Genomic DNA, 25,809 nt, shown 5'->3' with positions numbered 1-25,809 from the left:
CCTAATTTGACTAGGGCCATCTAATAGCTCTCCTCGGAGTGAAACCTCTTGTGCACGTGCCCGTCTGCAGGACTGAACCATTCCTAGGATCTGAGTTTGTTTCTGGGCTTCTCCGTTATTTGTGGCCTGCGTGGAGCTTTCCTGCTTTTGCAGCTTCCTCCTCTGGCTTCCCAGCAGCTTGCTGGCTGAGAATGCACCGGTTTCAAAGCCAGAAGACACAAACACTCAGCTGTCAGGTTCCAGCTCTCAGCTGGTCCCAATGTGTCCTTACGAGCCTCCTGGGGCACACTTGTTAGGCGCCTTTGCTGACCATTTCTTGAAAGTGTTGGGCTCATAGGTAGAAACAGAAAATGTATAGAAGTGCTTCCTGCTGGCAATAAGGCAAGTGCTTAGTGGGGTAAGAAGGGAGGCTCAGGAGTAATGAGACCTCATCCTTAAGGTAGGACAATATGGCGAGTTATATAGCTCTGGGACAGTACACTTTCTTTTATTGATGGACATCTGGCCTTGCCTTTGGCTTTAACAGTCATGAGTCTGAACTAGGGAATAAAGGAATGGGGTGAGTAAGAGGGGCAGTTGGCTCATCCTGTGACTATCTGCAGAAAGCCTGATTTTCCTCTTCTCATCTTGGAGGGAAGCACGCAGAGAAGATGCTACGACTTCTGACACTTCCAGTGTCTTGGGAAATGTTGTTTCCCTCTCTTTTCCTGCTCTGGTACATGAACATGACGGCCCTTCATCTAAGGAACAAGAAAGGAAGTAAAAAAATTATATAGATGGCTATTTTATATACCTTATGTTTCTGTTGATAAAACCGTTTTAAAGTTTATTTTGCACTAATCCTAGTGTTATTAGTGATTGCCTATCAAAATCTGTTGATTTTTTTTCCCCCTCAGTGCTCACACCTGAGTTTAAGAGTAGATCACCAGGTGTGGTGGTTCACATTGAAAATTCCAGCGTTTTGTATGCTGAGTCAGGAGTATCACCACACATTAGAGTGCAGCCTGAGCGACACAGTGACTTCCAGGCCAGTCTGGGCTATAAAATGAGACCCTGTCTCACAGAACAAAAGAAAAAAAACCCCAAAGCAAGTGGAACAAGTGAGCAATAACAAAAACTAAAAAACTTTGTGTAATGGAAAAGAAAAATGTGTGGCTCACGTAATGACAAGTGATATCAAATAGCTAGGAACTGACCTAAAGGAAGTCTGTAGGCTCTATTTCTTAACAATTAAACTTTTTTATACAACCCAACTAACTTACACAAGAGGGAAAAAAGGTTAAAGGGAAAAAAGAGTGAACCTTCCAGTATCTGTTCCAGGGGATGTGTCCTTAGGTGTCTCTGGCCTGCATGCTGGTCCATCCTGTTTACTGATCCACCTGCCCTCAAGCCAGGTCTCAACCTGCTGTTGCTCTCTCCTCTCCGCCTGCCTGTGTCATGTGCATGTGAAGGGCAGTCTCCTTCTCCCATTGAGGGTCGATTAGAAAAACAATAGTCCAGGTGGAGTCCCCAGGTCTGCTTCCTGAATTCCAGGCCCAGGATGGCTCCACCCAGTCTATCACAAGGTGTCCATGGGGTGCCCAAGGGTAAAGCCCGCCAAGACTGCTTTCACCTCTGACAAAGCTTACAGTCTTTCCCACAGAAGTCCTTCCTATTAAGGGCGTGGTGGTGATGGGGTGTCTCATAGGCAGCGGAGAGAGGTGTTCATTTTGTAAACTGTTCCTCAGAAGGAAGAGGGAGTCGGCTAAAGAAGCCACCTAGATACAGTTTCCACAGACCCTTATTTATCAGTACTCAGACTCCTCTTTCATTGTGGTTGGTTTTACTGGTGATGACATGCGCTGTGGCTTCAGTGTAAGGAACCTCCTGCTGTTACTGGCTTGAGGACTCACCCCTCTTATCTTTATTGTTGGGCCCACAGCCATAAATATTAATAATAAGCCGTCAAGATGGCATGTGTGAGTATGTTTCCCCTGTCCTCTAGCAGAATTCAGTTGGCTATGCGCACATGCTGACCGGGTCTCTGATCCTGTAGGCATGTGGGCAGGCCCTTAGAGGCTGGCATTGGTGTTCTTGGGGTGCAGTCCTTTCCTACCACAGCCAAGTATCTCTCTGCTTCTCAATTGCAGATCTGATCCCTTCTGAGGACTTCACCACATCTCCATTCTTGGGACGTTGAACCCAACAGCTGGACTACGTTTGTTGTTCTTGGATTTTGCGTGTCCTCTCTTTTGACCTTTTCCCCTTCATCCCTTCCCCCCTCCCGAGAACTCCTGAAGACTGTAGGATTATCATGGAGTCCAGGGAGATTTTAAGCAGCTCCCGGCAAAGAGGGAGCGAGTCAGAATTCCTTCCAGGCTCCTCATCCAAGTCTCCAACTGCTCCTGGCTGTTCAGGAGAGCCTTTGAAAGGCATCTCTGTGAGTGGAGAACGCATGGAGCCAGAGGAAGAGGATGAACTGGGCTCAGGACGAGATGTGGATTGCAACTCTAATGCGGACAGTGAGAAATGGGTGGCTGGGGATGGCTTGGAAGAACAGGAGTTCTCCATCAAAGAGGCCAACTTCACTGAGGGGAGTTTGAAGCTGAAGATTCAGACCACAAAGCGAGCTAAGAAACCCCCCAAAAATCTGGAGAACTATATATGCCCACCTGAGATCAAGATCACCATAAAGCAGTCTGGGGACCAGAAGATGTCCCGTGCTGGAAAAAATAGCAAAGCTACAAAGGAAGAAGAAAGAAACCACTCCAAAAAGAAGGTAGGAAACTGTGCCTTGCAGATTTTGTTTTGTTTTTGTTTTTGCTATTCTGTCACCAACTTTTAAAGGTCAACTTAGGTGTGAATGCGTTTACTTTTGAATCACCAGCCTCTTTGGTGGAATATTCAGGGTCTGCAGCCAAGTCTCTGAGACGATGTAATATAATGTTGAGTTTATCATTATGTTTTATACTCACGTAGGAAACATTAGCTACTGGGAAAGTAGGATTTGGGAGCACATCCTGTGTATGGGTTAATAGCCCACAGGCCAGGGCAGCCAAGTCCTGGAAAAGTTTGAGCTACTTTTTGTTTTGTTTTTACTTTAACGTTTGCATCTGTTTTCCTAGTTTGTCACTCTGAGCAGTCAGGATGTGTCCAAACTAACTTTTGGTTTCATTTGTCAGTGTTGTGGGTCTTTCTGAGATGCATGCTCTGAGGAAGGAATGTTTTCATTGTGATAGAGGCTTCTGTATGGCAGAGCGATAGTCATCCTAAGCAATATAGTCATCAGAGAGCAGTATAAGAGGAGGAAACAGAGAAGGCGAAGGTCTGGGGTACAACTGAGTCAGAATCTGAGATATGGTGAACCTTTATGGCTCTGTGCTGAGTGACTCCTGTCCTCTGTCCCACCAGACGTTATACACAGGCACATGAGCAGAGGTGCTTGGTAGTATCTGCTTATTGGAAATGGATTGGTCCATATTTCATTGGATTTTTTTTTTTTTTTTTTGGTGTATGTGTGTGTGTGTGTGTCTAATTATAATGACTTCCCATCTGGTGTTAGGAATGGTACTCAGCCTGTGGTAGTGAAAGACTGGCCCAGTGTAGAAAGCATTTGCCTTCAGGAATCTTGGCGACCTGGGTATATCTGTGAAAGAGACGTTGGTTGACAAGGATTTTGGGTTCAGATGATAGGTTTTAATCAGGGTCTGTCTTCCACTGATGTATCATTGTTGATGTGTACTGCTAGGCATGGTGTAACAGCCTAAAGGGCTACAATAGTGCCTTGGAATGCGCCTGTCACCAGTGGCCTTGTGAGCTTCCAGGCTCTCATTCAACAGAAGTGGGCAGGGATCCTGTTACTTCTTTAGAACAGAGCTGTGTCCCCCCCCCCCCCCCCCCCATATCAGGTGTTTGCACTGGTACCTTACAAATTGAGAACCAAAGCATGTGAGCTAGAAGCTTCTTTTCAGACGTGACAACTCCTCACAGTTGTCTCAACAAGCTTGTCCTGTGTTTGAAACTGAAACTTCTTCATCCAGAAGTCTCAATTATTCCAGGAAACCAGGACAGCTGGTTCCTTGTTACCTTAGTATTGGGACAGAGGAATAAGCCCTGGTTTCATTTGCCAGAGCATGTGGGTCACACACTCCCCTCCTCCCATTAGTTAATGAGCTCTCTGTTTTGAAAACAAAGGTTATCTTCATACCTGAAAGGAACGTTTGAGTCACTTCTAAAGTGACATTGTTGCTCTGTAGTTGTGTGTCTTCAGCTTTGAAAATGAGTACTGTTGTCTCAGCCCACTGAGGTGGCCCAGTTCTATGTGGGCTGTTGAATTCTGTGTGTGTGTGTGTGCGCGCGCGCGCGCGCGTATCCTCAAAGCTGTTACCTAGGGTGATTACTTTCTCTACATTCTCACCACACTGAGATTTGAGTAGCACCTCACAGTTTGGGAATTCAACCCCAAATTCAGTCCAAAGCAAAGTGTGAATGAGGCCAGCCATTCTCATCCAAGAAGTCAAGTGTTTTTCTTTTTATAAAGGAAAAGAGGGGGCTGGAGAGATGGCTCAGTGGTTAAGAGCACCACCTGCTCTTCCAGAGGTCCTAAGTTCAATTCCCAGCAACCACATGGTGGCTCACAACCATCTATAATGTGATCTGATACCCTCTTCTGCAGATAAAGCACTCATATGCAATAAATAAAATAAATAAATCTTTATAAAAAAAAAAAGGAAAAGAAAAAGAAAAAGAAGAGATGAAACCCCTTATTTGGTTTGCCTTGTGTGGTAAGCATTTTTGTGCCTCACAGTTGGAAGGATGTCACTGTGAGGGAATACCTTGCACAGTGTTTTGGCTCTTAGAAGCTTGCTTCATTTTGTATGTCTCTATCTTCTGCTTATTTGCTCACACTGAAAGTTGTTACATTCCAGGAGTGAATGAATAAAGTTATTAGCATAGGGTTATGGTTCTTTGATAGATGACAAGAGCATTCTCTTATCTCTCTTGGGTTAGAATGCTGACTCGATTCCCTTGCACATTCCTGTCATTTTGCAGAAACCAAGCAAAAGCTGAGGTTGAGAATGTGTGTGGAAACCTTGCCTGTTGATCGTGGGTACAAATTCAGCTGTGTGAACTTGCAGAATTTACCTTCAGTAAACCAGAAGGATATGTGATGGGTGACGGAGGAAGCTGAGGATGAAGTGGTGTCTTGTGACTAACAGATGCAGTCTTTTGAGGCTTTTGGTGGAGTGAGTTCAACTCTGAATCTCTGTACATAGGCCTGTTCCTGCAAACCAAGCCCTACTCCAGGAAGTGCCAAGAGGCCACACAGACCTGGTCGTTGAGTGGGTGGAGACTTTTTCTTGGGGGCATTTGGATGCATGTTCTGCCATTGAGCAAGGCTTGGCAATGGGCCTGAGGTCCAAATTAAGCCCCTTTCCTGTTTTTCCACAGCCTCCCCCCCACACACACAAAATGGTTTTTACATTTCTAAAAAGATATTTTTTCAAAAACTCAAAGAAAGAGAAATATTTTGAAGTATGTTGAACTTCTTTGAAATTCAAATTTCAATGGCCATAAATAAAGTTTGAATGGCGTGAGGCCAAGTCCACTTGATTACATTTTGTCTGTGACTGCTTTGTTATTGCAATGGTAGAGTTGGGCAGCTGTCACCCTGACACTGGCCTGCAGAGCTTAAGCTATTTACTAACTGGGCCTTACACAGAATGTTTCAAGCTGAAGAGAAAGCTCAGTCAATAAAGCACTGGTCATGCAAGCATAAGGGTCTGACTTTGGATCCCAGAACCTACATTTTAAAAAAAATGTGCATGTCTGGTATAACAGTAAGTAAACCTGCCACAGAATGGTGGAGACAGAAAGGGTGCTGGGGCTTTGTGCATATCTAGTTTTGCTAAACTCCAGGTCTAGTGAGAGACCCTGTCCCTCAAAGCACGAGATGAAAAGCCATCGAGAAAAAACACTTTATATCAATTTCTGACTTCATGTACTTGCACGCAATTACCCCACCTCTCCCGATGTTTATCAAATTGACTTAGGGGAAGACAAGTTTCTGGATTCTGTTTCAGTGTGCTTTGTTTTGAATGTTTCAGGGTTCAAGTCTGGAGGCTGGTACAAGTTGGTTGTTACTGTATGTTCTTTTATTTTTAAGTGAAGGGATTAATCGTTTATTCAGGTGATTGCTTGACTGCCTCAGGCAAAGAGAGCTTAGGTTGGGTTCCACATGACTTTCTGCTTTAGATAAGGAAAAGTCCCTGGGAAAATTGTAACGTGACCTACCCATCACAAACGCGTCTTTACTGTGCTCATCGTAACTGCAGTGGTCGGCTTTGGGGTGTGGGGTGTATGTTCAGTATCCTGTAGCCCTTTTATTCCAAATTTCAAACCTAGGACCTAACCCTCCAAACTGGAGAGCAGTTGTGGGTGGCGAGGGCACACAGTCATTTCTGTAGAAGAACTCAGGAAAAGAGCACCTCACTGCCTCAAGGCTGATGGAATGTCCTGACAAGCTAGGAAATTAGGGTATGGGTCTGGATGTCCTTCAGCCAATGGCTCATGACAATCATGGGAAGTGTGGGAACCCCTGTCTGCTGCGAATCGGTGCTCAGATTATATTTCCCAGTGCTTTGCAGAGGCACAGCAGTGAAGGGCCTTGCTTTTTTTGTCAGGTCATCAGTACTCTAGGCATTTCCTAGTGACTTGGGTCAGTAACATAGTAACTTGTCCTCTGTCCGGCTTCCTTTCAGGGCAGTCAATAAAAACAGCAACCAACATGAAAAAGAATCTTTAGAGGTGAGCCCAGGTTCAAAACACACAGGAGGGTAGCAGCTCCAGTGGTGGCAGAGATCTGAGGGTGCTCTCAGCTCGGAGCTTTAGCAGCTCTGTGTGAGGACAAGGGATTAGCGACATTGGTCTAAGTTCAATAGCCAGAGAAGGGTGGGCTTGTCCTAGGTGAAATCGCTCGCCTGCCAAGTGGCACTGTCTGCTTGGATCTTTAGTGTAACTTTGCCCAGGCCAGTGTCTTTGTCTGCCAAACTTAGATGCACATTTCTACATGATGTGACTTGAAGGCCTAGGCAGAAACTGGCTAATTTATTTCAGAACCATGTTGTCATAAGACTTCTGATTTATTGAGTCCCATCGCGTACTAGCCCTCTATGGGGTGACCAGCATGGACTCACCTTCTTTGTCAGCCCATAGGACAAATCCTGCCAGTTGATACTCATTGAAAGAGGCAATCATCATTGTTCCGACTGCTTTGCAGGAGGATGAGCAAGAATGGCTAAGTTGGTTCTTTGGAGTTGGTTCTGTTAGGCTGTAAAGGCAATGTACTTCAGTCCCTAAAAGGTTGGGACTATAGAATCATTCCTCTCACAGCATACAGAATGGCAAGATCACATTTGGGTGCATTTTCTTTATTTCCAAATATTGAAGAGTCTTAAGTCTTAAATTTAAGTCTTATTTTCCTATATTGTGCTTATCAAATGTACTTGCTTTTGGTGAAATATAACTTCTATTTCATGTCTTTTGACATAATTTCGTTTTTCTTCCTTGCTGGTTAAATCAGGAAAAGTTATTTCCTTTAGCACCAAGGACTTAAACCTCATATTGTCAGGTGCTCACTGTGAGCCAGACGCACCTTGTCCACTATCATGTGTCTGGGCAGACTTTGTGCTGTGTTTTAAGTGCAACCCTCTCTTGGGAAGCCTTCCCTTACGTCATCCTCAAATAGCATCCCCTTTGTGTAAAGCACAGAAATGTGTGCAGAAAAAAGGATTTTCCGGTGCTATGGATGGAAAGAAGAGTAAAATCAAGAGTAACAACTTGATAGGGTCAATGGGTTGGATTTGACTCTGTAAGGATAAGACTGGGCATCAGAGTTTGAAAAGGGGGGAAGGGATGTTTGGGGTGTGGTGCACAGAGGGAGAAGGAGCCTTCAGGTAATGTGGCTGTAAGCAAAGATGACCTATCTAGTGCTCCTCACCTTTCCTAGAGTCGGCAGAGCAGCCCATTTCTCTCTTGGCCCTCAGTGGTAATGAGGATACAGAGTAGGCGAAGATTGGATAGCTGATTTGCTGCTGGACAGGGTGTTGGCCTAGATTAACTGCAGTTGGACCTACTAAGTGCCCAGAATATCCTTCCAGTCTCCAATCGGGTCGGTGTCCCTAAGCATCACTCTGAGTCCCTCTTCCTCCTGCAGCCCGGGTGCCCCTCCTTTACAGTTGTTTTGAATGGCACCTTCTCTTGTCTTGGCGTACTGTTTGTATAAGCCTGGGAATGGCGTGTTTGCATCTCCTGGCTATCTGTGACTCTTCTGTCATGAGGGCCGAACCTGGCCAGCAGGGCAGGTCTGGCCGGCTTTTTCTTTGTAAAAGACTGAATTTATCTTCTTGGTTAATTATTTCTGCTCTGATATATTTGTTTATTCTTTCAAAGTAACACATTCTTATTTATTCATCACTCAGGAAATGTTTACGGAGTGAAGACTGGTGTTATTTCGTAGCTAGTATAGCACCTGTCGGGTATATGACCCTCCCCTGGAAGTATTGGTTCCCAGGGCAACAGGGAACATTTCATGGGTAAAGAGGAAGGGATAAAGGAGCAAATTGGAGATGGCACTGGGACCCACCCTTCTTGAAAGTTCAGGCAGAAGGCTTTGGCCATACCTGAGTTCTCACTTAAAAAAAACCATCCAGAGCCATTCAGGCCAAGCATGCTGTTCTAAAGAGTGCCAGCTACTATTCATGTAAACGTTTTAGCTCATTCTTGGCAACAGTTTCCAGCATCAAATTCATCAAATTGCCTGCCCCCTCCACCCTAGTATAGCAAAGTCCTCAAAGCCATGTAGCACACAGCAGAGTTGAGCTTCGGCAGCAGTGAGATTTATGTGAAAAGAGGACCTTCTTCTGTTTGTTTGATTTCCTACCACACCTCTGGCTTCTTTTACAGCTGCTGTTTGTTGTTGTTGTTGGTTTTTTGTTATGTTTTTTTTTTTTTCCCCTCCCATCCTCCACCTGGTTTGGTACTCTTGTACTCGCTAAGGTTTTAAATTATCAAGCTGGCCTACTTCCTCTTGGTTTGAATATAGTCTTGGTGGTCAATTTCTCCTTCTTCTCGGACTTTCCCAAGGGCATTCTCTCTCTCTCTCTCTCTCTCTCTCTCTCTCTCTCTCTCTCTCTCTCTCTTTGGGTCAGTCAGAGTCAATGTGCTACAAGAGCCAGAAAGCCACTTGAATGCTGTTCAGAGGGAGTGTCAGTCCCACACCCTACGAGCACCAACCCCCCCCCCCCATTGACTGGTGTAATATCCAGGTGAGGAGCCCACGGCGAGAGGGTGGGATCAGATATGGTAGCCCAGCCCTGGGCAACATTTTCAACCTCTTAACCTTTCTGACAGCCTGGCCTGCATGAAGGTCAGGGACCACACAAGTGCTTCCACATTGTCATTGAATGGGGAAGTGACAGGCAGCAGCATTCCTTGCCTGGATTCCTGTCTTTCATTTTCTGGTAATGCATCTGACATCCCTCAGTGTGGGCATGGGGCAGGTGCAGTGCGCTGCACAGTCCCGGCCTCTGCTGCCTGTGTCCTCTGCTAGTGTCTGCATGAGCACCTGTGACTGCAGAGCAGTGTGGTTTTGGGTGGCGGTGGCGAGGTGGTGAGAAGATTGCTATGGGCTTTATTTAGAGATGTGTTAAAGGTCTTCTGTCTCTGTGGTCACTCGGGTCACAAACTCAGATTCCTGCCGAGTGAAACAATGAGTTAGAAAGAAAGTTCTGAAGTGTCACAGGGACCACCACCACAGGCAGCTCGCCGCAGGCAGTGGCCATAGTGCTGGTCTGTGCAAAGGAGGCCCCTTCTCTGTCTTGCACTTCACACCCACAGGAAGTCTTGCCATCCCCACTCCCACTTTTCCACAAAACCTTCATGTTTTTCCCATCTCCTTCTTTTGTTTTTCAGAGGCAAGGTCCTGATGTGTAGTTCTGCTCTTAACTCAGCATCCTCCTGTCTCAGCTCTCCATGCTGGGATTCCAGGACTGGCTTGCAATTCTTTTTTTTTTTTTTTTTTTTTTTTTTTTTTTGGTTTTTCGAGACAGGGTTTCTCTGTGTAGCCTTGACCAACCTGGACTCACTTTGTAGACCAGGCTGGCCTCGAACTCACAGTGATCCGCCTGCTTCTGCCTCCCGAGTGCTGGGATTAAAGGCGTGCGCCACCACGCCCCGCTTTGGCTTGCAATTTTTAAATTTTTTTTAAAATGAAAGACAATAGGAACAATTGTTGTTGTTGTTGGGTTTCTTTCTTTCTTTCTTTTTATTTCCTTTTTTTTTTCTTCCTCTCTAAGCTTTAACTCTTAGGATTCCTTCCACCTTAATTTAAAAATTCTATTTTCAAAGTGGTCCGTGCAGAACATCCCAGGACATGCTCGCCTACTAGTCTTGTTTGTTCACAAGCAGGTGATTTGGCCAGGGATGATTGGGTACTAATGAAGGTTGCTGTGGCCAGATCATGTGGATATGGCAGGGGCATTCTCACATCCAGAGCCAGAGACCTTGCTACCAGCTTCTGGAAGCTTGAAGTAAAGACAGAATGTCACCATGACACATTAAAGCCATGTACTTCTGGGGGTTTGTTATTCATCATAAACTATAAACTCATGTGCATAGAACCAACTGTTTGGCAGATGGGTTTCACTTTGACCTTCAGAATGACTTATTTGGGGGAGTGACAATAAGCCTGTGGTGACACATTCCAAAGAGAAAGAATCATTGACCAGAGGGACAGAGGAGAAAACAGAGTTGACAGAGTTGAAGGTTCCCGTGCGGCGAGTGTAGATACACACAGTCAGAGCCTCAATGCACATGCGCGCGCGCGCGCGCGCGCACACACACACACACACACACACACACACACACACACGGATTCTTAGTCACATAGCATCATGCACTTCAGTGCAGGAGCTGTAAGTTCCCAGTGCCAAAGGTGTGCAAGCTGAGACACAGTCCCATCCAAGTGTGTCAGAATATGGTCTGCCAAGGACAGGCATTGCAGGAGACCTGTGCCAGGCTGTTTATTGGGTAATTTCCAGTGCCCGTAGTATTCCAGCAGATCCCATGAGGGTATCTTGAGTGAACATTTCTCTCTGAGGTTGCAGTCTGTTGGTACGTCACAACACCCCGTCCTGGACACACCCTGACTGTCCCTCTATGCCCAGAGTCAAATTCCCTTACCTCCCCATTGGCCCGTGACCTCACCAGGGAAACAATGGGGGCCTTTTTTCATGCTGAAAGGTCCAAGCAGTTTCCACCTTGTGAGGCCATTCGATAATCATCATTAGTATCACTTACAGGTTTCTTAAATGTGTTTGCTAGACCTTGTTTACTGGGTGTTTTTCCCAGATGGTCTTTGCCTCCTGCACTGGCTAGTTCCACTGTAAGGGATAGGAAGTGTGGCCTCTGTTGCTTAAGAGGGCCCTTGTACCTTGACAATAAACATGTTCATTTACGAAGAGAACTGTGCATAGGATTGCAAGCAGCCTCTCATGCCAGGTCAGCTGGTTCACGTGTTCAGCATTGTGGGTGGGAAGCCAGATCTGGAATTGCAGGCTATTCATTATATCTGGACCCCTGGGCGGTGTCTGACTTAAGATGCTGGTATCATCCCAGTGTGTCAGGGTGTACCTAAGTGATCTGTTTGAGATAATAGTGGAGCTCTCCATGACTTCTCCATCTCTGTCTTCATGGGGACAAGGAGGCAGGAGGCGATTTACCTGGGAGCTTGGCTCTTTCTTCTGCCTTCCCTGAGCTGCTCTAGTTATCTCACTTGAAAACTCCTGTTTCAATAAATGGTGAACTACTGCCAGAAGGAGCTCTGCGAGACACATGCACACACACGCATTTTATATAGATAGATAGTGCCAAGGCTCACTAGGGATCTGCAAACAAGCAACCAAACCCACTGAAGAATCAATACTTGGTCTGCAGGCCGGGGAGTGACAAAAGAAGCTTCAGATTAGAAGACAGGGAGGGCCCACCATCCTGTCACCTTTCAGAACAGTGAATGTCACCCCGAACGTATGGAGAGTCTGAAATTTTTGCTTGGAGTGTCTCTGAGAGGAATAAAACTCGACATCCAAATGTTAGTGAGGATATTTGGCTGCTGATCATGGGGAGGGGACCTGCCTCTCCTGGGCAGCTTCTGTTTTAGAAGGCTCTTGCAGTAATGTTATCTCCTATATGGCCTAAATGTTTCTACCTCAAAGTGATCTTCAGGTCTCTCATGCCAAATTACCCTGATACCTGTGCTAGAAATGCCAGCGTCCTTCTTAAAAGACACAGGCATGGAGAACTTAGAGAGCAGACTACATTACCAAGGGGCGACCACCTCCAAAGCACCAGGGATTGAGACCTAGGTCAAACCAACTATCTGGCAGCTTTGCTGATGTACAGTGAAATCAGGGAACCTTGGCAAATTAATACCATCTTGTGTTACTTCTCATGATCTTAACCATCACGTCTATCTTCAGTTGATTCTATGAGCCAAATTTCTGGTTTTTCATTGTTATTTTACTATCATGTTTTTCTGAACGCTTGATGGCAGAGGTGAGAATTAAGCTAGCGGCACTATCTGGGAAGTTATTATCAAGTGTGGCCTTGTTGGAGGACGTGCGTCATGAGGAGTGGGCTTTGAGGTTTCCAAAGCCCAAGCCAGGCACTAATCTCTCGCCACTGGCTGCCTTCTGGTCAGGATACAAGCTTTCTGCTACTGTTCCAGCCCCATGCCTACTTGCTTGCTGCCATGGCCATCAGGCCCCCAGTTAAACACTTTCTTCTTTAAGAGTTGCTTTGGTCAAGGTGTCTCTTCAGCTACTAAAACACAAGGTCTAAAGATTAATCACTATTAAGACTATTATAGATATAAACCATTTTGACCCTAACGATCTGGGCACTAGAGTCCTTTAATCTGACTGCACCTGGGGACACTGATTATTTAAATTGATATGCTGGTAGCTCCTGCTGAGGGTTTAATCAAGGCCTTAAAAACCTTTACATTTGTCTTTAAAAGCCCAGGTTTTTAAATACTATTATAGATTATTTTAATCTTTAGCTGTAGTATTCTGTGATATGTTTAAGAGTAGGTAGGTGGCCAAAAAATAAGCCCTTGCTCTCCCTGCAAAGCTCAGGGTGTGCGCCTTCCACTTTGCTTTTACTCTGTGTAGAACGTATATATCTAATGTCTGGGTCTCCATGGTCTCCCTAATCAGGAGGGCGTGGCCACCTGAAGCCACACGATCCTTTGGGACATGCTTCAAAGTGCCCTAGATGTAGTTGACTTTGAGACAAGACTTTGAGACAACTTCACTTTGGCAAGACACAAAATACTGGCTCAATTTTTAATGCCTACTAATTTGGGGGGTGGGTGGTCCTTTATATTGTCAGCTTGCTTAGACTCTTCATGTCACTGTCTGTTGGTATTTTATCTCCTGCAATATCCAGCTTGATAAGGAAATTTAATAGAGATATTTGACAACCATGTATATCCATCTCGTTTTACATGTATTACAACTTTAATAAAATCTTATATTGAATAATTGTACATTAATATTATAAATTCATAAGTAAATTAATAACAATTGTTCCTAGAAAGATTTACAGTGTGTACCATCCAAAGACATCTTAATCAAATCCAAGTATTTTTCTTTTCTTTTTTCATTTTTTAGCCATTTATTACATACATGAGATAAACTAATTTTTAAAAACCCATTCTAGAAAAAAGTTGTTATCTCTGTATCCAATGTTAAATTTTATAACCTAATGAAACTTTATCTTAGGATCCTCAATGAATTTTTTTATATGAACAAGTATCATTTTAAGATTTTATGAAGCATTTAACACACCCACACATATTTTGGTAAGCTTTAAGAACTGAAAATTACCTTAGTTTATAAGTATGTATTTATAAGGCCTTTTAAATACTTGCATTCATGCATAAGCTCATACTCAGCACATTTTAAATTTATATCAAGCAACAAAGAAATTAAAGTAAAAAATAGTTTGCAAAACATAAAACATCAAAAAAAAAAAAAAAAAAAAAAAAAAAAAAAAAGAAAAGAAAAGAAATCTAAGCAGCCACAGGTTTGCTACTAAGTTTAGAGAAGTGTAGGGACAAACTGAATTTTGTTTCACTTTGTCATAAAACGACTTAGAAGTAATGACAAGAAACATAAAACCACCAGGACACAATTATACCAGAAATGGGAAAGTTTCTATCTCTTTGCTTTTAGGTACCGAAGTCAGCCCTTGAGGGATCTGTACATCTGACTTTTTTTTTTTTTTTTAATTTTTTATTAATTTATTCTTGTTACATCTCAATGGTTATTCCATCCCTTGTATCCTCCCATTCTCCCATTCTTCCCCTCCCCTATGACTGTTCCTGAGGGGGATTACCTCCCCCTGTATATGCTCATAGGGTATCAAGTCTCTTCTTGGCAACCTGCAGTCCTTCCTCTGAGTGCCACCAGGTCTCCCCCTCCAGGGGACATGGTCAAAAGTGAGGCACCAGAGTACGTGAGAAAGTCATATCCCACTCTCTACTCAACTGTGGAGAATGTTCTGTCCATTGGCTAGATCTGGGTAGGTGCTTAAAGTTTACCGCCTGTATTGTCCTTGGCTGGTGCCTTAGTTTGAGCGGGACCCCTGGACCCAAATCTGCCTATCATAATGTTCTACTTGTAGGTTTCTAGGACCCTCTGGATCCTTCTACTTTGCTATTCTCCCATGCTTCTCTCATCTAGAGTCCCAATAGGATGTCCTCTCCTCTGTCCCAGTTTCCTGGTAAGTGAAGATGAGGGGAGTCTGGACTTCTGACTTTTGTTTGCCTGCAGCTCCTCTCTTAAGTACCTTTACCCATATAAGGTGGTCATGCCCTGGGGGCATTCCTCAGGTATTCCTTGGCATTGAGAAGAAAGTGTTCAACTGCTAGGTCTGTAGAGCCTGAGCTTCTTGTATTATTGAGAGCTCTTGGACTAACCTCGGTATTTGGATTGGTAAGTTTCTAGAATAGTCTCGGGCAGTAAAAGGAAAAACAAAGCAGTAGGCCTGGGATGAGGAGAAATCATTACCCATTAGAAAAGGCAGGGGTCTGCATGTACAGCGAAGGCAGAGAGTTGGCATCTTGGAATTATAGAAGAAAAAAAAAATATCAAGACAGGAGACACGTTTAGATTGTGCCAGTGGGTGCTAGTAGTCTCTAGAGAAGTTTCCGAGCTACATTTTTTATTGTTGAACTTATCTGATGAAAAAGGAATGTGGCCCCTGTGGTAGTGCTATAGACTTAGAAGTGGGTAGAGAGCAGAAGGCTTTTTTTTTTTTTTTTTTGGTTTTTTCGAGACAGGGGGAAGCTTTACCCGCAGTGTGTCTCACAGGGCTTGCTTTCCCTCCTTTGCTTTCTTTCTACAGCTCCAGTTTTGGTAGAGCACCTCAGAGTTAGAACATTTCCCTTGTCTCCTACAAAACAGGCCCACAGGTAGGATCGTACTAGAGTTTAAGATTTTCATCTGCTGTCCAATTTTCCCCTCAGCCAGCTTCTATGGAGAGAAGAGGGAATGGCAGTAGAGCACTAGCCTGCTTTCTTAGGTCCTCGGGATCATGGTGGGGGCAGGGTCCAGGTGAACAGAAGACAAAGCTTTCTTGATGATCCCAAGGAGAGAGGGAAAGAAGCAGGAAAGCCTCTGGAGTGGGAAAGGGACCCCCCTTCCGCATGCCTAAGGCCCTCAAAGTGAGCAGACTATTTACACACCCTCCTTCCCGTCTTCAGAATCTGTTTCTAAGTGTCCTTGACAGTGGCCCTGAGAATTGCCACAAAACAATTAAAAAATGCTGTAGGACACCAATGCTCCTGGGCTTCCTCTTCCTCAGCTGCGATTCAAACAACTGCCACAGACTGCCTCTCTCTTTGATGATTAAATCCTGTGATGTTGGGTGCAAGGTCCCTGCTAGAAGCTTCTCTAAAATATTCCCAATATCTCAGTAGAATGAGGTCTCTATCTATCACAGGAGAGTGTAAAAATAAATAATTAAGTAAGGAAAGATGCAAAGCCAAACAAAACCAAATGTTGTCAGTTTTGCTTAATCAATGGTGCGTGCTCTTGTGAGTGGCTTTGTCTTCGTTTTAAAAATCGTTATTCAGGTAAAAAGTGCAAGTGGGTGGGATTTCCCCACGCTGAAATTAATTCTCAGGGGAACATGTTAGTACATGGGGAACTCCACACATCTCTGTCCCCCTGGACATAGGAGTGTCTGAAGCAAACCGGGAAGAAAGTCTCGAGAAGAGAGCATGACGACGCAGAAAAGAAAGTGGATCCTGGTGCTAGAAAACGTAGAGATGGGCTAATGTTCTTCTTTTTAAGGTTTAGGGAATCACAGTTTTTTCCACTTGTAGAAAATACATCTGTGAGGTTTCATCAACAGGCATCTAAAACACAGCACTCACAGGTTGCCTGCGAATCAGAGGTAGCATATAGCTCGGTGCCAGAGTTACTTTGGCTGGGGAGAAGTAGCCTCTGAAAAGTTATTGAGAATTGGGGCAGCATGCCTTTCCTGAAGTCCTAGAGTTGCCTCAGCCAGCAAAGACTAATTTTCCTGACCAGTGAGAGTCAGCATCCAAAGTTGCTTTGGTCAATCCAGAGTCAAGCTTACCCCTAACCACCATAGAAAAGGTTTGAGTATTTCTCTCAGAGAGGATGTTTTTTCCCTGGAGTGATTGGGAGGAAATCTCAAAAGGAAGAGCCACCTATTTTGGAAGAGTATGTTGAAAGGACCAGGGAAACTCTCCATGCCTTCAGAACCTAGGTGGTGAGTAGGTGAAACAATGTTTTAAAATATAAAGAACTCATCATGGGGACCTTGCATTACTCCATGGTGTGACATTGGATATGTGATGACCTTATCGCATGCAGTATCGACATGCAGACAACATGACATGGGCGTAGCCATCCCTTTTTGGTGAAAGGCATCAGAATCAGATGAGTGTAAAGGTAACAAAAGACACATTTGCAGGGCAGGAGAGAGTGACCTGAGTTATGTAGGCCTGAAATGCCAAACCAAGTGAAGACAAAGGAGCAGGGAACTATATAGTCTCAACCCAAGAGAGGGCACTTCCCTTAGTGGGAACACTAAAAGATGTCACCTGACTTGCCTTTGGGTTTTCTCTTGATTCCTATATCTACTGGCATAAGGGGCCATGAAATAGGCAGATGGAAAGGAAACTGTATCCTATGCTCATAGACGGTGTTTTCCCTATGGGGTCATATGGAGAAATTGGGAAGTAGATAGAGTTACCTATCTGTGGTCCTCTGCGTAGGCAGACATTCTGTCCCTTATAAGCTAACTTGTTACCCCTCATTTAGTTTCTGCAGCCTTGGGTGGCACTTCCACCCAGTTAGAAAAGCAACTGCCAAGAGACCACATGATCTAGGGCAGTGTCAACTCCCTCCATTTTGGCCAAGAGTCTTGTGATCCACGCTCAACCAACCACTCTTTCTTGTCCTTAAACTTGATCCAAATTTTTTGCCCAGCTCAAAGGGACTGGTTTTTGGCAAGAGAAAGAAGGAATCCCATGCTCAGGGACAGAAGATAGGAAGTTAATAGTATTATTTCCCGCCTTTTATGTGGCCACCAACAACAGCCTCATGGAAAAAAATGCCAAGAGGAAAAAAAAAGACATTACATGAGTACTCCATGTATGGTTCCCAAGGCCAGAAGAAAGGGCCTGAGAAAGAAAAAGACCTTTCTTCTAAGAAGGCACAGCAGTGTAGGAAAAAGCCCAATAGACCTGGAACAACAGAGAAAGACGAAGCCTGGAGACAGGATCTCACAAAGGAAGCTCAGGCAAAGGCTAGTCGCTAGAGGCTCAAGCCACCAGACACTTACCTGAATTGCATTATAAGCTTGTGTCCTTGGAGGAGCTTCTGTTGGACCCCTTCCTGGTTGCCACATGTTACTAAGGAAACTTTGGTTTCCCTGGTAAAATCAGTAGTTATGGAAATCCTAAGGAAATATAATGAATTGTCAAAATATGCTGCAGGTAGGATGTAGAGTGGAAAATCAGCAGCAGACAACCCACCTACTTAGTATTCTGAGGAAGTGTGGGATCATGTATGTTCTTTCTGGAATGTTCTTTGACCATTTCAGTGAAGTAACTGTTAATCCTTCCTGTTTTATAGACTTTGAAAGGGCTTCAAGGGCTTTTAAAATGGCTTGCCTGAAGTTACAGCTAATTCCTGGAGCTAGGGGGTGGGTGGTCCGTAGCCTCAGGTTCCCTGGTTTCCAGAAACAGGATGCCATCACTGAAAGAATCCTCACTGCTCGTTGCCTGGCTTGTGTTTAAAGTGGGAAGTGAATAGTTTGTAGCTTGCCTAATTTGTGCTGCTTTTCAGGTCTGGGCTATGTGGGAAGCTGAGCATCCCAGGTTTTCTCAGGGTCCATAGTTTCTATCTGCTCTTGGCACAGTTGGAACAAGACTTGGGATCCTGGGATGCAGGCTTCTTGGCTAAGGAGCTCACTGAGATTCAATCCAGGGCTGTTTGTAGGATCTTGGAATATGCCCTGTTTTGGAGTGAAAAAGCAGAGTTCAATACCAGGCCCTTTTGGGACACTTAGCTGTGCATTGTCATCAAAGACTTGCAGGTGAGTCTCACCTTGTATCATGGAGACATGATGTCATCTACAAAGCTAATGATGAGAAAACATGAAATTGAATTACATTTAAAAAAACAAAAAAACAAAAGCGGGGGAAAAGTCACATTGTGTTTTAAGTAAGTTTGCAACGTCTGTACTTGTATTCCTAGTTACACTGGCACACATGCCACCCATAGGGCACAGCTTGGTCACACCTGCAAGAAGGAGATGGCTGTCAAACTAGGGTTCTGAGTTCAAATACCCATTCTGCTTTTAACAAAGGGGCCTGTGTTTTTCCACATTTAACACCAGGTTAATAATACCTTTCTTCCTTCCACATGATGTTTTGAAGAGCCTCTGAGTGGCTGACTGTAAAGTGCTGTGCAGTGCTAACTGAGCGATGGAATTAGCAGGTACTCTCCTCTAGAAGGATGCTCCTGTGGGTTTCTGATGAACTGTAGCCTGGGTGAGCTTTCCATTACCTCCCTCAATAGCCTCTCTTTGCCTGGCTTCACTCTGTTGTTGATAAAACCCCCAACGTGGCTGTGACTGACAACAGCTGCAGGTTGGAAATGGTCAGCCTACGGGCCCAGATACCCGCCACATGGTGTAATTACCCTTTGAGAAATTCCGGGGTGAGAGGTCAGCTCTCATTGCCCATCTTTGTCACTTTTCAGTCATCTGTACCCTGGTGGCAGTTGTGTTATCCCAGCATCCTTCCCCTCCCCCTCCCCCACCCCTCCTGGAGCTCAGGAGAAAACCATCTGCTGAGTTGGCTTTCAGGAGATTTTTTTTTTTTTTAATACCAATTTCCCTTTGTTCCGAAGCAACCTCCAATCAGGGCTTGTGTCTGCTGGGTTTGACGAAAGGCTGGTACTGTGTTTCACGCTCCCTGAGGAAAGGTTGCCCACTTGCTTTTCTTTCTGATTCGATTCCCTGCCATTCTGCAGGACAGTCAGAGGTTGCAGCTGCTACTGTCAGCTGTAGATGGGGGACCCCTTTCTTTTAAAAAGCCTACATTGGTTGATGCCTTAGGGGGCAGGGGAGAGCCATCCCTCCCCCTAGAATCAGAAAATAGAACTCAAAAACAAACTAGAGGAATAAACAAAACAAAACAAACCAACCAACCCAAAACCAACTCCTAAACAAGTCTGCTTGCCATTCCCATATTGTCCTCTGACTTCAGGATTCTAAGGCTCAAGGAAATGTTGCATTATCCTTGGGGTGTTTTGGGGGAGACAGGAGACAGGGAGAACAGTGCCTGCCCTCAAGCTCTCAAGCAGCTGGCAAGGGCTCCTGAACCAGCTATGCATAGGAGACCCAAGCTGAGATGGGGCCCTGCCTTCTATTAGCACCACAGTTTCCCCAATACTTTGCTGAGTCTGTAAACTGAGACCACCTCAGTGGGACATCTGGGAAACCAGAGCCTGTTTAGTGAGATTTCAACCACCCCCAGAAGCACACACTTTTCTCCTCCTTCTACTGTTTTCCCATCAGTGCAACTCCTCGCTGCAGATGGAGGAGGTGACAGACATAGCATCCTTTCAGTTCTCCCATGACCGTGGAGCCTGTGGGAAGGGGGCGTTGTCCTTATGGTGTATTTATTGCGCCTTATGGTGATTCAACACCAAAGTCAGGAATGACCACATGATGATACAGGATATTGGTGAAAATCTGCAAAATTCATGAAGCTTCTCTTCAGCTTACCACTTTCTACGTCTTCCCACTGTTGGTTTGCACTGCTGACCCAGAGCTCTTGGGACCTGCTGATAACCTTGGGCAGACACGGAGAGTGCCACAAACACAACAAAAAGACACAGAGGGAGACAGAGAGAGCGAAGGGGAGGCGGAAGGCTTCAAATGTGCTCTCTCTCTCCCTCTCTCTCTCTCTCTCTCTCTCTCTCTCTCTCTCTCTGTGTGTGTGTGTGTGTCTGTATGAGCATTCATTGACTAGGGTGCTTGTGCAGCAAAGTATCATCTGAAATGAAAAATTATTACTAAATGATTTCTATTTTTTTTTTCTCTATGGCAATATATGTATGAAAACAACTTTTGCCCTAACAATTATGAAGAGAAAGTCTATCATGCAGCACATTGGAGTGAGTGAGGTAGCTAGTGAAGGCGTCCACATTCTGCATGGCCCTGTATGCATGTTTTTGACATCACAAAATCCACCTATTTTTCAGATCTGCTGGCTCACACAAGAAGTACCTGGGGTAGGTGGGGTTATTCTTTGGGATTTGACTTCTACAAGGGCTATAGATCTCAGGGCTGTGAGTGAAGGGGGGGGGGTCTGGGAGTAGCAAAGAGAGACTTTGGCTTCTGAGCAGAAGGGTACCAAGCTAAAGAAGTACCCAGATGGACTCAGCTTAGCCTCATGGGCCCCGAATGCCAACGCTGATGCTAACTATCCCCTGCAAAGTACACCATGGAGTCACTCGTTAATTTATTCATCCATCTAATCAAAAGGGTTTTCTCCAATCACTATTTGTTGCACCATCAGGCAATATTATAGAGATGTAACTGGGTCTTGTCCCTTAAATATCCCACTGGGGAACTGTTTCTGGCCTGACTTGTAACCTATGTCAAAGTAGGAATCAAGCCAGAAAGGCTTCCCCATAGCAACTGAGCTGGGAAGGACGGTTCTCAAAAAGATACATTGTGACTAACTGGTCAATTTCATTGAGTGATAGTGGCAATCTGTCTAATTGAAAGGAAAGGTAAAAAGCACCATTATGCAGAGCAAGATGAGGTGTGCGTGAGAGACATGTATTCTAGTGTCTGGAAGACACATGTGGCTTTATGGTGTCGACGCATTTAGCCTATGGAGATGCCCTTCGGATGTCAGTGTAGAAAGAGGAAGAGAAGACAGAAAATTTAGCAAGAAAGTAGAGAGTCCAGAAAAACAACAACAGCAACAACAACAACAAAACCAACAACAACAACAGTAGAAGCTATAAAAGCCGAAATTCTGAGAAATTAGGATGGCAAAAATATAGCAGAGGCCGGGGCACAGCATCAAACCAGGTCCGAATGTGAGACTGAGCTATTTGAAGCAGCATCCATGAGAATCCACACATGGATAGATAGAAGCTTGCTTCTCGGTGGTGACTGTTTTGCTGTCTGGAAGAAAGCAGCTGCCTCCTCCTCCTCCTCCTCCTCCTTCTTCTTTTTCTTTGTGTGTGTGTGTGTTAGTTTGTTTTTTGTTCTTCTGGTCAGGGTTTCTCTGTGTAGCCTTGGCAGTCATGGACTTACTTTGTAGACCATGCTGGCCTCAAACTCATAGAAGTTCGTTTGCCTCTGCCTCCTGAGTGCTGGAATTCCAGTCTTCTTAAGTATAGGTGATCTTGGCAAAAAGGGAGGAAGTATCTTAGTTCTGGAGAAGCCCAAGTTGCCATCTTGGGGCCTTCTCAAAAAGGCTTGTTGTTGCACACAAGGTCCTGGCAGTGTGCTACTTGTATTGAGGGTTTTGTGTCATCCTGTAAGCGGTAGCTGTGCAGGTAGGTCTGCACCTGGGCTGCCTCAGGCTTGGCAACTGTGCCTCTTTACCCCATCTCCAGCTCCAGGGAGGAGCAGGTGCCGAGCTTCTGGATGCCTGCCTTCCCTTCTGGCTTCATTCCTAATGATAGATGACCTTTGCTCCCAATTTTAGATTTGTGGCAGATTCCTCTTCCGTTGGCCCGATGGAGGGAGGGAGCGCACATTTCTGATCCTCTTGTTTAGTACAGGGAGATAAGCGGTGGCCTTTGGAGTTCGCCTTTTCCAGAATAGGACAGTCTAGCGCTAGGATGTCAGAGTCACAGCACACCATTCACAGGCAATGCAGGTCGAGAGCTCAGTTGGAGGTCAGATACAGAGGAGTCAGTGCCACCAAACGGAGAGAGCACAGAGAGGCATCTCTAGGCGTCCGTGAGATGTGCTGGGTTTCTCTCATTTCACTTGTTTCTGGTCTTTACATTCATGATAAATCTCATGTGTTTTATCCTGTACCTGAAGACATGGGACACACTTTTCCATTCCTTCTCCAAATAAGGCCTCATGGAAGTGAGGGCCTGAGAAAAACCAGCATGTGTTTACTCTCTGAGGTGGCATCTCCGCCTTTAGCTTAGGCGGCTGAGTGTGACCCATTTATTGACAGCATGGAGGAAGAACGTGTCCTTTTTGGTGCATGAGAAAGGAACAAAACTGCAGATGGCCATGATGGGACGTTTTCACTCTCGGAAGGTAAGGGGACAGAGGAACAGTGTGAAAGAATGAATTAGTTCTGGCAAATCTTGTTAGTGTCTATTGTAAGCAGCGGAGCTAAGCCATCTGTGGCCACTTGAAAAATTGTTCCTTGTTTGTTCATATTCCCCACCGAAGCCAATCTTTGTGGCTTCTAGCGATTTGCATAGTGTCACTTGTTTGCCAATGAGAGGGTGTCTCGACATGTGTATGAGAGAGGGCATCTGTGTGGACATGTATGTGTTCTCTGAACAGAGTCAGTATACTTTTGAAATTGATGTTTTAGGGAAGCTGGCTGTGGGCAGAAGGAGAAAAGAATCCCGACAACATTCCTGGTTTACTTCTCCAGTTGATGTCCCACTGCTCTGACTTCATTCTAACTTAGCTGCAATTTCTACATTTTAAACCAATGTTCTGCACAGGCAAGAGGCAGGAGGTAGGTAGGGCCACTCACCATAGCCCCTGACTGATGTCTTTATCTTGGATTTGTCCTCAGCATAGCAGAATTGTCTTCTGTTGAAGATACTGTTGTTCTGTCTCCTTCATCCTCTAAGTGTTTACAGTGCATTTCTGGTTAGTAAGTGTCTCCAGGTGATGTGGGATTCAAAGGCTGAAAAATAATCTTGATTCTTTCTTCCAAGAACTTCTGTGGGACTGTGAGTTTTGCATGCACTGCAGATGGGGCATTCAGAGTGTTAGAGGAACAGGGATAGAGGCCACCGGGTCTGGTGTGCACTGATGGCTTTCCGCTTGAGGTCTTATGAAAGATAGATTAAGGCAAGGGGTCAGAGGGTCTGCCAATCGAGGTTTCTAAGATATTGAGCTGGCCAAAGAAACCAGAAGCTGACATTTTTTAAAAAATTTAATGCAAAGCTCCACTTCTCATCACCCCAGTGTTCTAGGTCAAGGATGGTACAATAAGGTCAGAATTTTAGGCAACAGTTGAATCTTTATTATCTTTATTATATTTCAGATCACACCAAGAATTTGTTTGCTCTATGATGTGGGCAACTTAAAGAGATAGTTTCCTTGCACCTGAATTTTGCTTTTGTGAAGTGAGCATCTTGCTGTTTTCCTTCTCCTTCCCCGGCTCCCATTCTTCTAGATTAGAAACGAACTCTAGCTGTAAGGAGAGTTGGTGCTTCCGTCTCTTCTAACGATCCCTTTGTATAGTCAAGTAGTGTTCTCCATAGCTGTGCAAGAGGGTCACATTGGTTACCATTGTACTGGATGCATACACACAAAGAATGTGAAAGCAGAAAGGGACCCTCAGAATCAGCAGGCAGTTTTCCTTTCACAGAGGAATACATGGACTCTAGTCAATCATTGCTCATCTACAGAATACATATATGCACACACACACACACATGCACACACACATTTTTTAGTTGTCACAATACTGGATGTAAAAGAAAGGAAACAACGAAAAAGGACAATACACTGGATTGTTATAGGCATTCATTGCCCCTACTTGCCAGCCTGCCCTGCCTGTCTGCTTGGCTCATTTCATTACAGTTTGGAGCTTTCCTCTTGAACCTTCCTGAACCCACCAGGCCTTTGCCCAAGGAAATCAGATAAAGGAGCCTTTTATTTCCCAGCTGCCCTGTGCATGCAGCATTCAGAGAAGAGGGCCTAGAATAGGGGTAGGGAAAGTAGAAAACATTTGTCTTTCAGTACTGGCCTGACATGAAAGCTTCACTGCCAGGCATTTGGAGAACCAGTTAAATAATGGTTGCAGCTATGACAAAAGATAAAACTGACCCACCAGTTCCGTAGTTGCTTAAACATGATGTACCCTGCATAATGCTGCCTGGGACCTAAAAGCATCATTTCTAACGAGCCAAGAGACAGCACAATTAATTACAAGGGAAGAAGTACTGTCAGACAGGAGCCTAGTTGTTGCTGAAGAAAAAGTCCTAAAATATAAGCACCTTCTTCAGATACTGGCTGGAGCACCCAGGAGGGGTTCAGTTTACATGCTGGTGACATATACAAGGAGGAGAAGGAAGGGTCTTGATGTTCTAATGCTTGTGTGGGGCGGGGAGGTCAGCTAGAACCACAGAAGATGTCCTGATTGAGGAAGAAAGTGTGTGCGTCAGAGACCCGTCATGTGGTTTGGCTACATAGGAACACTGGGAAAAGTAGAACATTTCTGATAGGCCACCTGACAGGAGCCTCAAATCTCAGTGCCACGCCCACTAGAGGAATAAGTCATTGATTTTGCAGACTAGGGCCACATTTAGGCTAGCGAGAGATTGAACCCATCTACCTGATGCCCCCGTCTCCTATGATGTGCTGATTTTTTTTTTTTCCTAACCATCTTTTGATCACACAGGCAATGCTCAGAAGCATTCTTCTGATAATGGCTTTGGAATTGTCACCAAAGCTCTTTTAGATTAAACCTGCTGGCTGGGAAGTCAGTGTGGTGAGTACTGCCTCTGCTGGGAAGATGAGAAGGTAAAAGCTGAAGGATTTGAGGGTCAAAGGTCAAAGGACTGGGGTTAACAGCAGGCAAAAGCTGGGGATTGAAATATTTGCTGAAGGTTGACAGGCAACAGAATAGAGGCAGACAAGTGGCAAATTCCTGTTTTCTCTTCTAATTGAGAAAATATTTTGAGTGGTATTTAGTTGGATTGTATAATGAATGGGGGTGGTGTCTAGAGATGGAGAGCGAGAATATAAATGAGAGATTATTAAATTACTGTTGGTAAGCTGGGTCACAAGGTGACACACATGTGCCTCCTCCCACGCATCCCCATTGGATGGCACAGCAGTCGTTTGTTTCTTCACAGATTGATTCAGCACATGGTCTTTGAAAACTTGCTCTCCATGAAGAGGTTGGTAACTTCCTATGCAGTGCTGATGGTGGGGGGTTGGGGGGTGACAATAAACAAAGGAACAGGCGCCCAGTCTTCCCAG

At 44.8% G+C, this 25,809-nt stretch overlaps 1 protein-coding gene across 2 annotated transcripts in view; it reads left to right on the top strand.

Moving 5' to 3' along the window:
• Setbp1 (SET binding protein 1) overlaps positions 1-25,809 on the top strand; it is a 359,262-nt gene that overhangs the window by 19,746 nt on the left and 313,707 nt on the right. For both annotated transcript variants that reach the window (XM_051163710.1, XM_051163711.1), the window contains exon 2: positions 2,130-2,758. In XM_051163710.1, coding sequence (XP_051019667.1) covers positions 2,294-2,758 — 465 coding nt within the window. In that variant the 5' untranslated portion in view covers positions 2,130-2,293. The remainder of the gene's footprint in view (positions 1-2,129; positions 2,759-25,809) is intronic.

The sequence above is a fragment of the Acomys russatus genome, chromosome 20, assembly GCF_903995435.1.
Source record: "Acomys russatus chromosome 20, mAcoRus1.1, whole genome shotgun sequence".
In the NCBI taxonomy this organism is placed as follows: domain Eukaryota; kingdom Metazoa; phylum Chordata; class Mammalia; order Rodentia; family Muridae; genus Acomys; species Acomys russatus.
The sequence above is the reverse complement of the archived record's forward strand: the minus strand, read 5'-3'. Positions and strand labels throughout refer to the sequence as shown.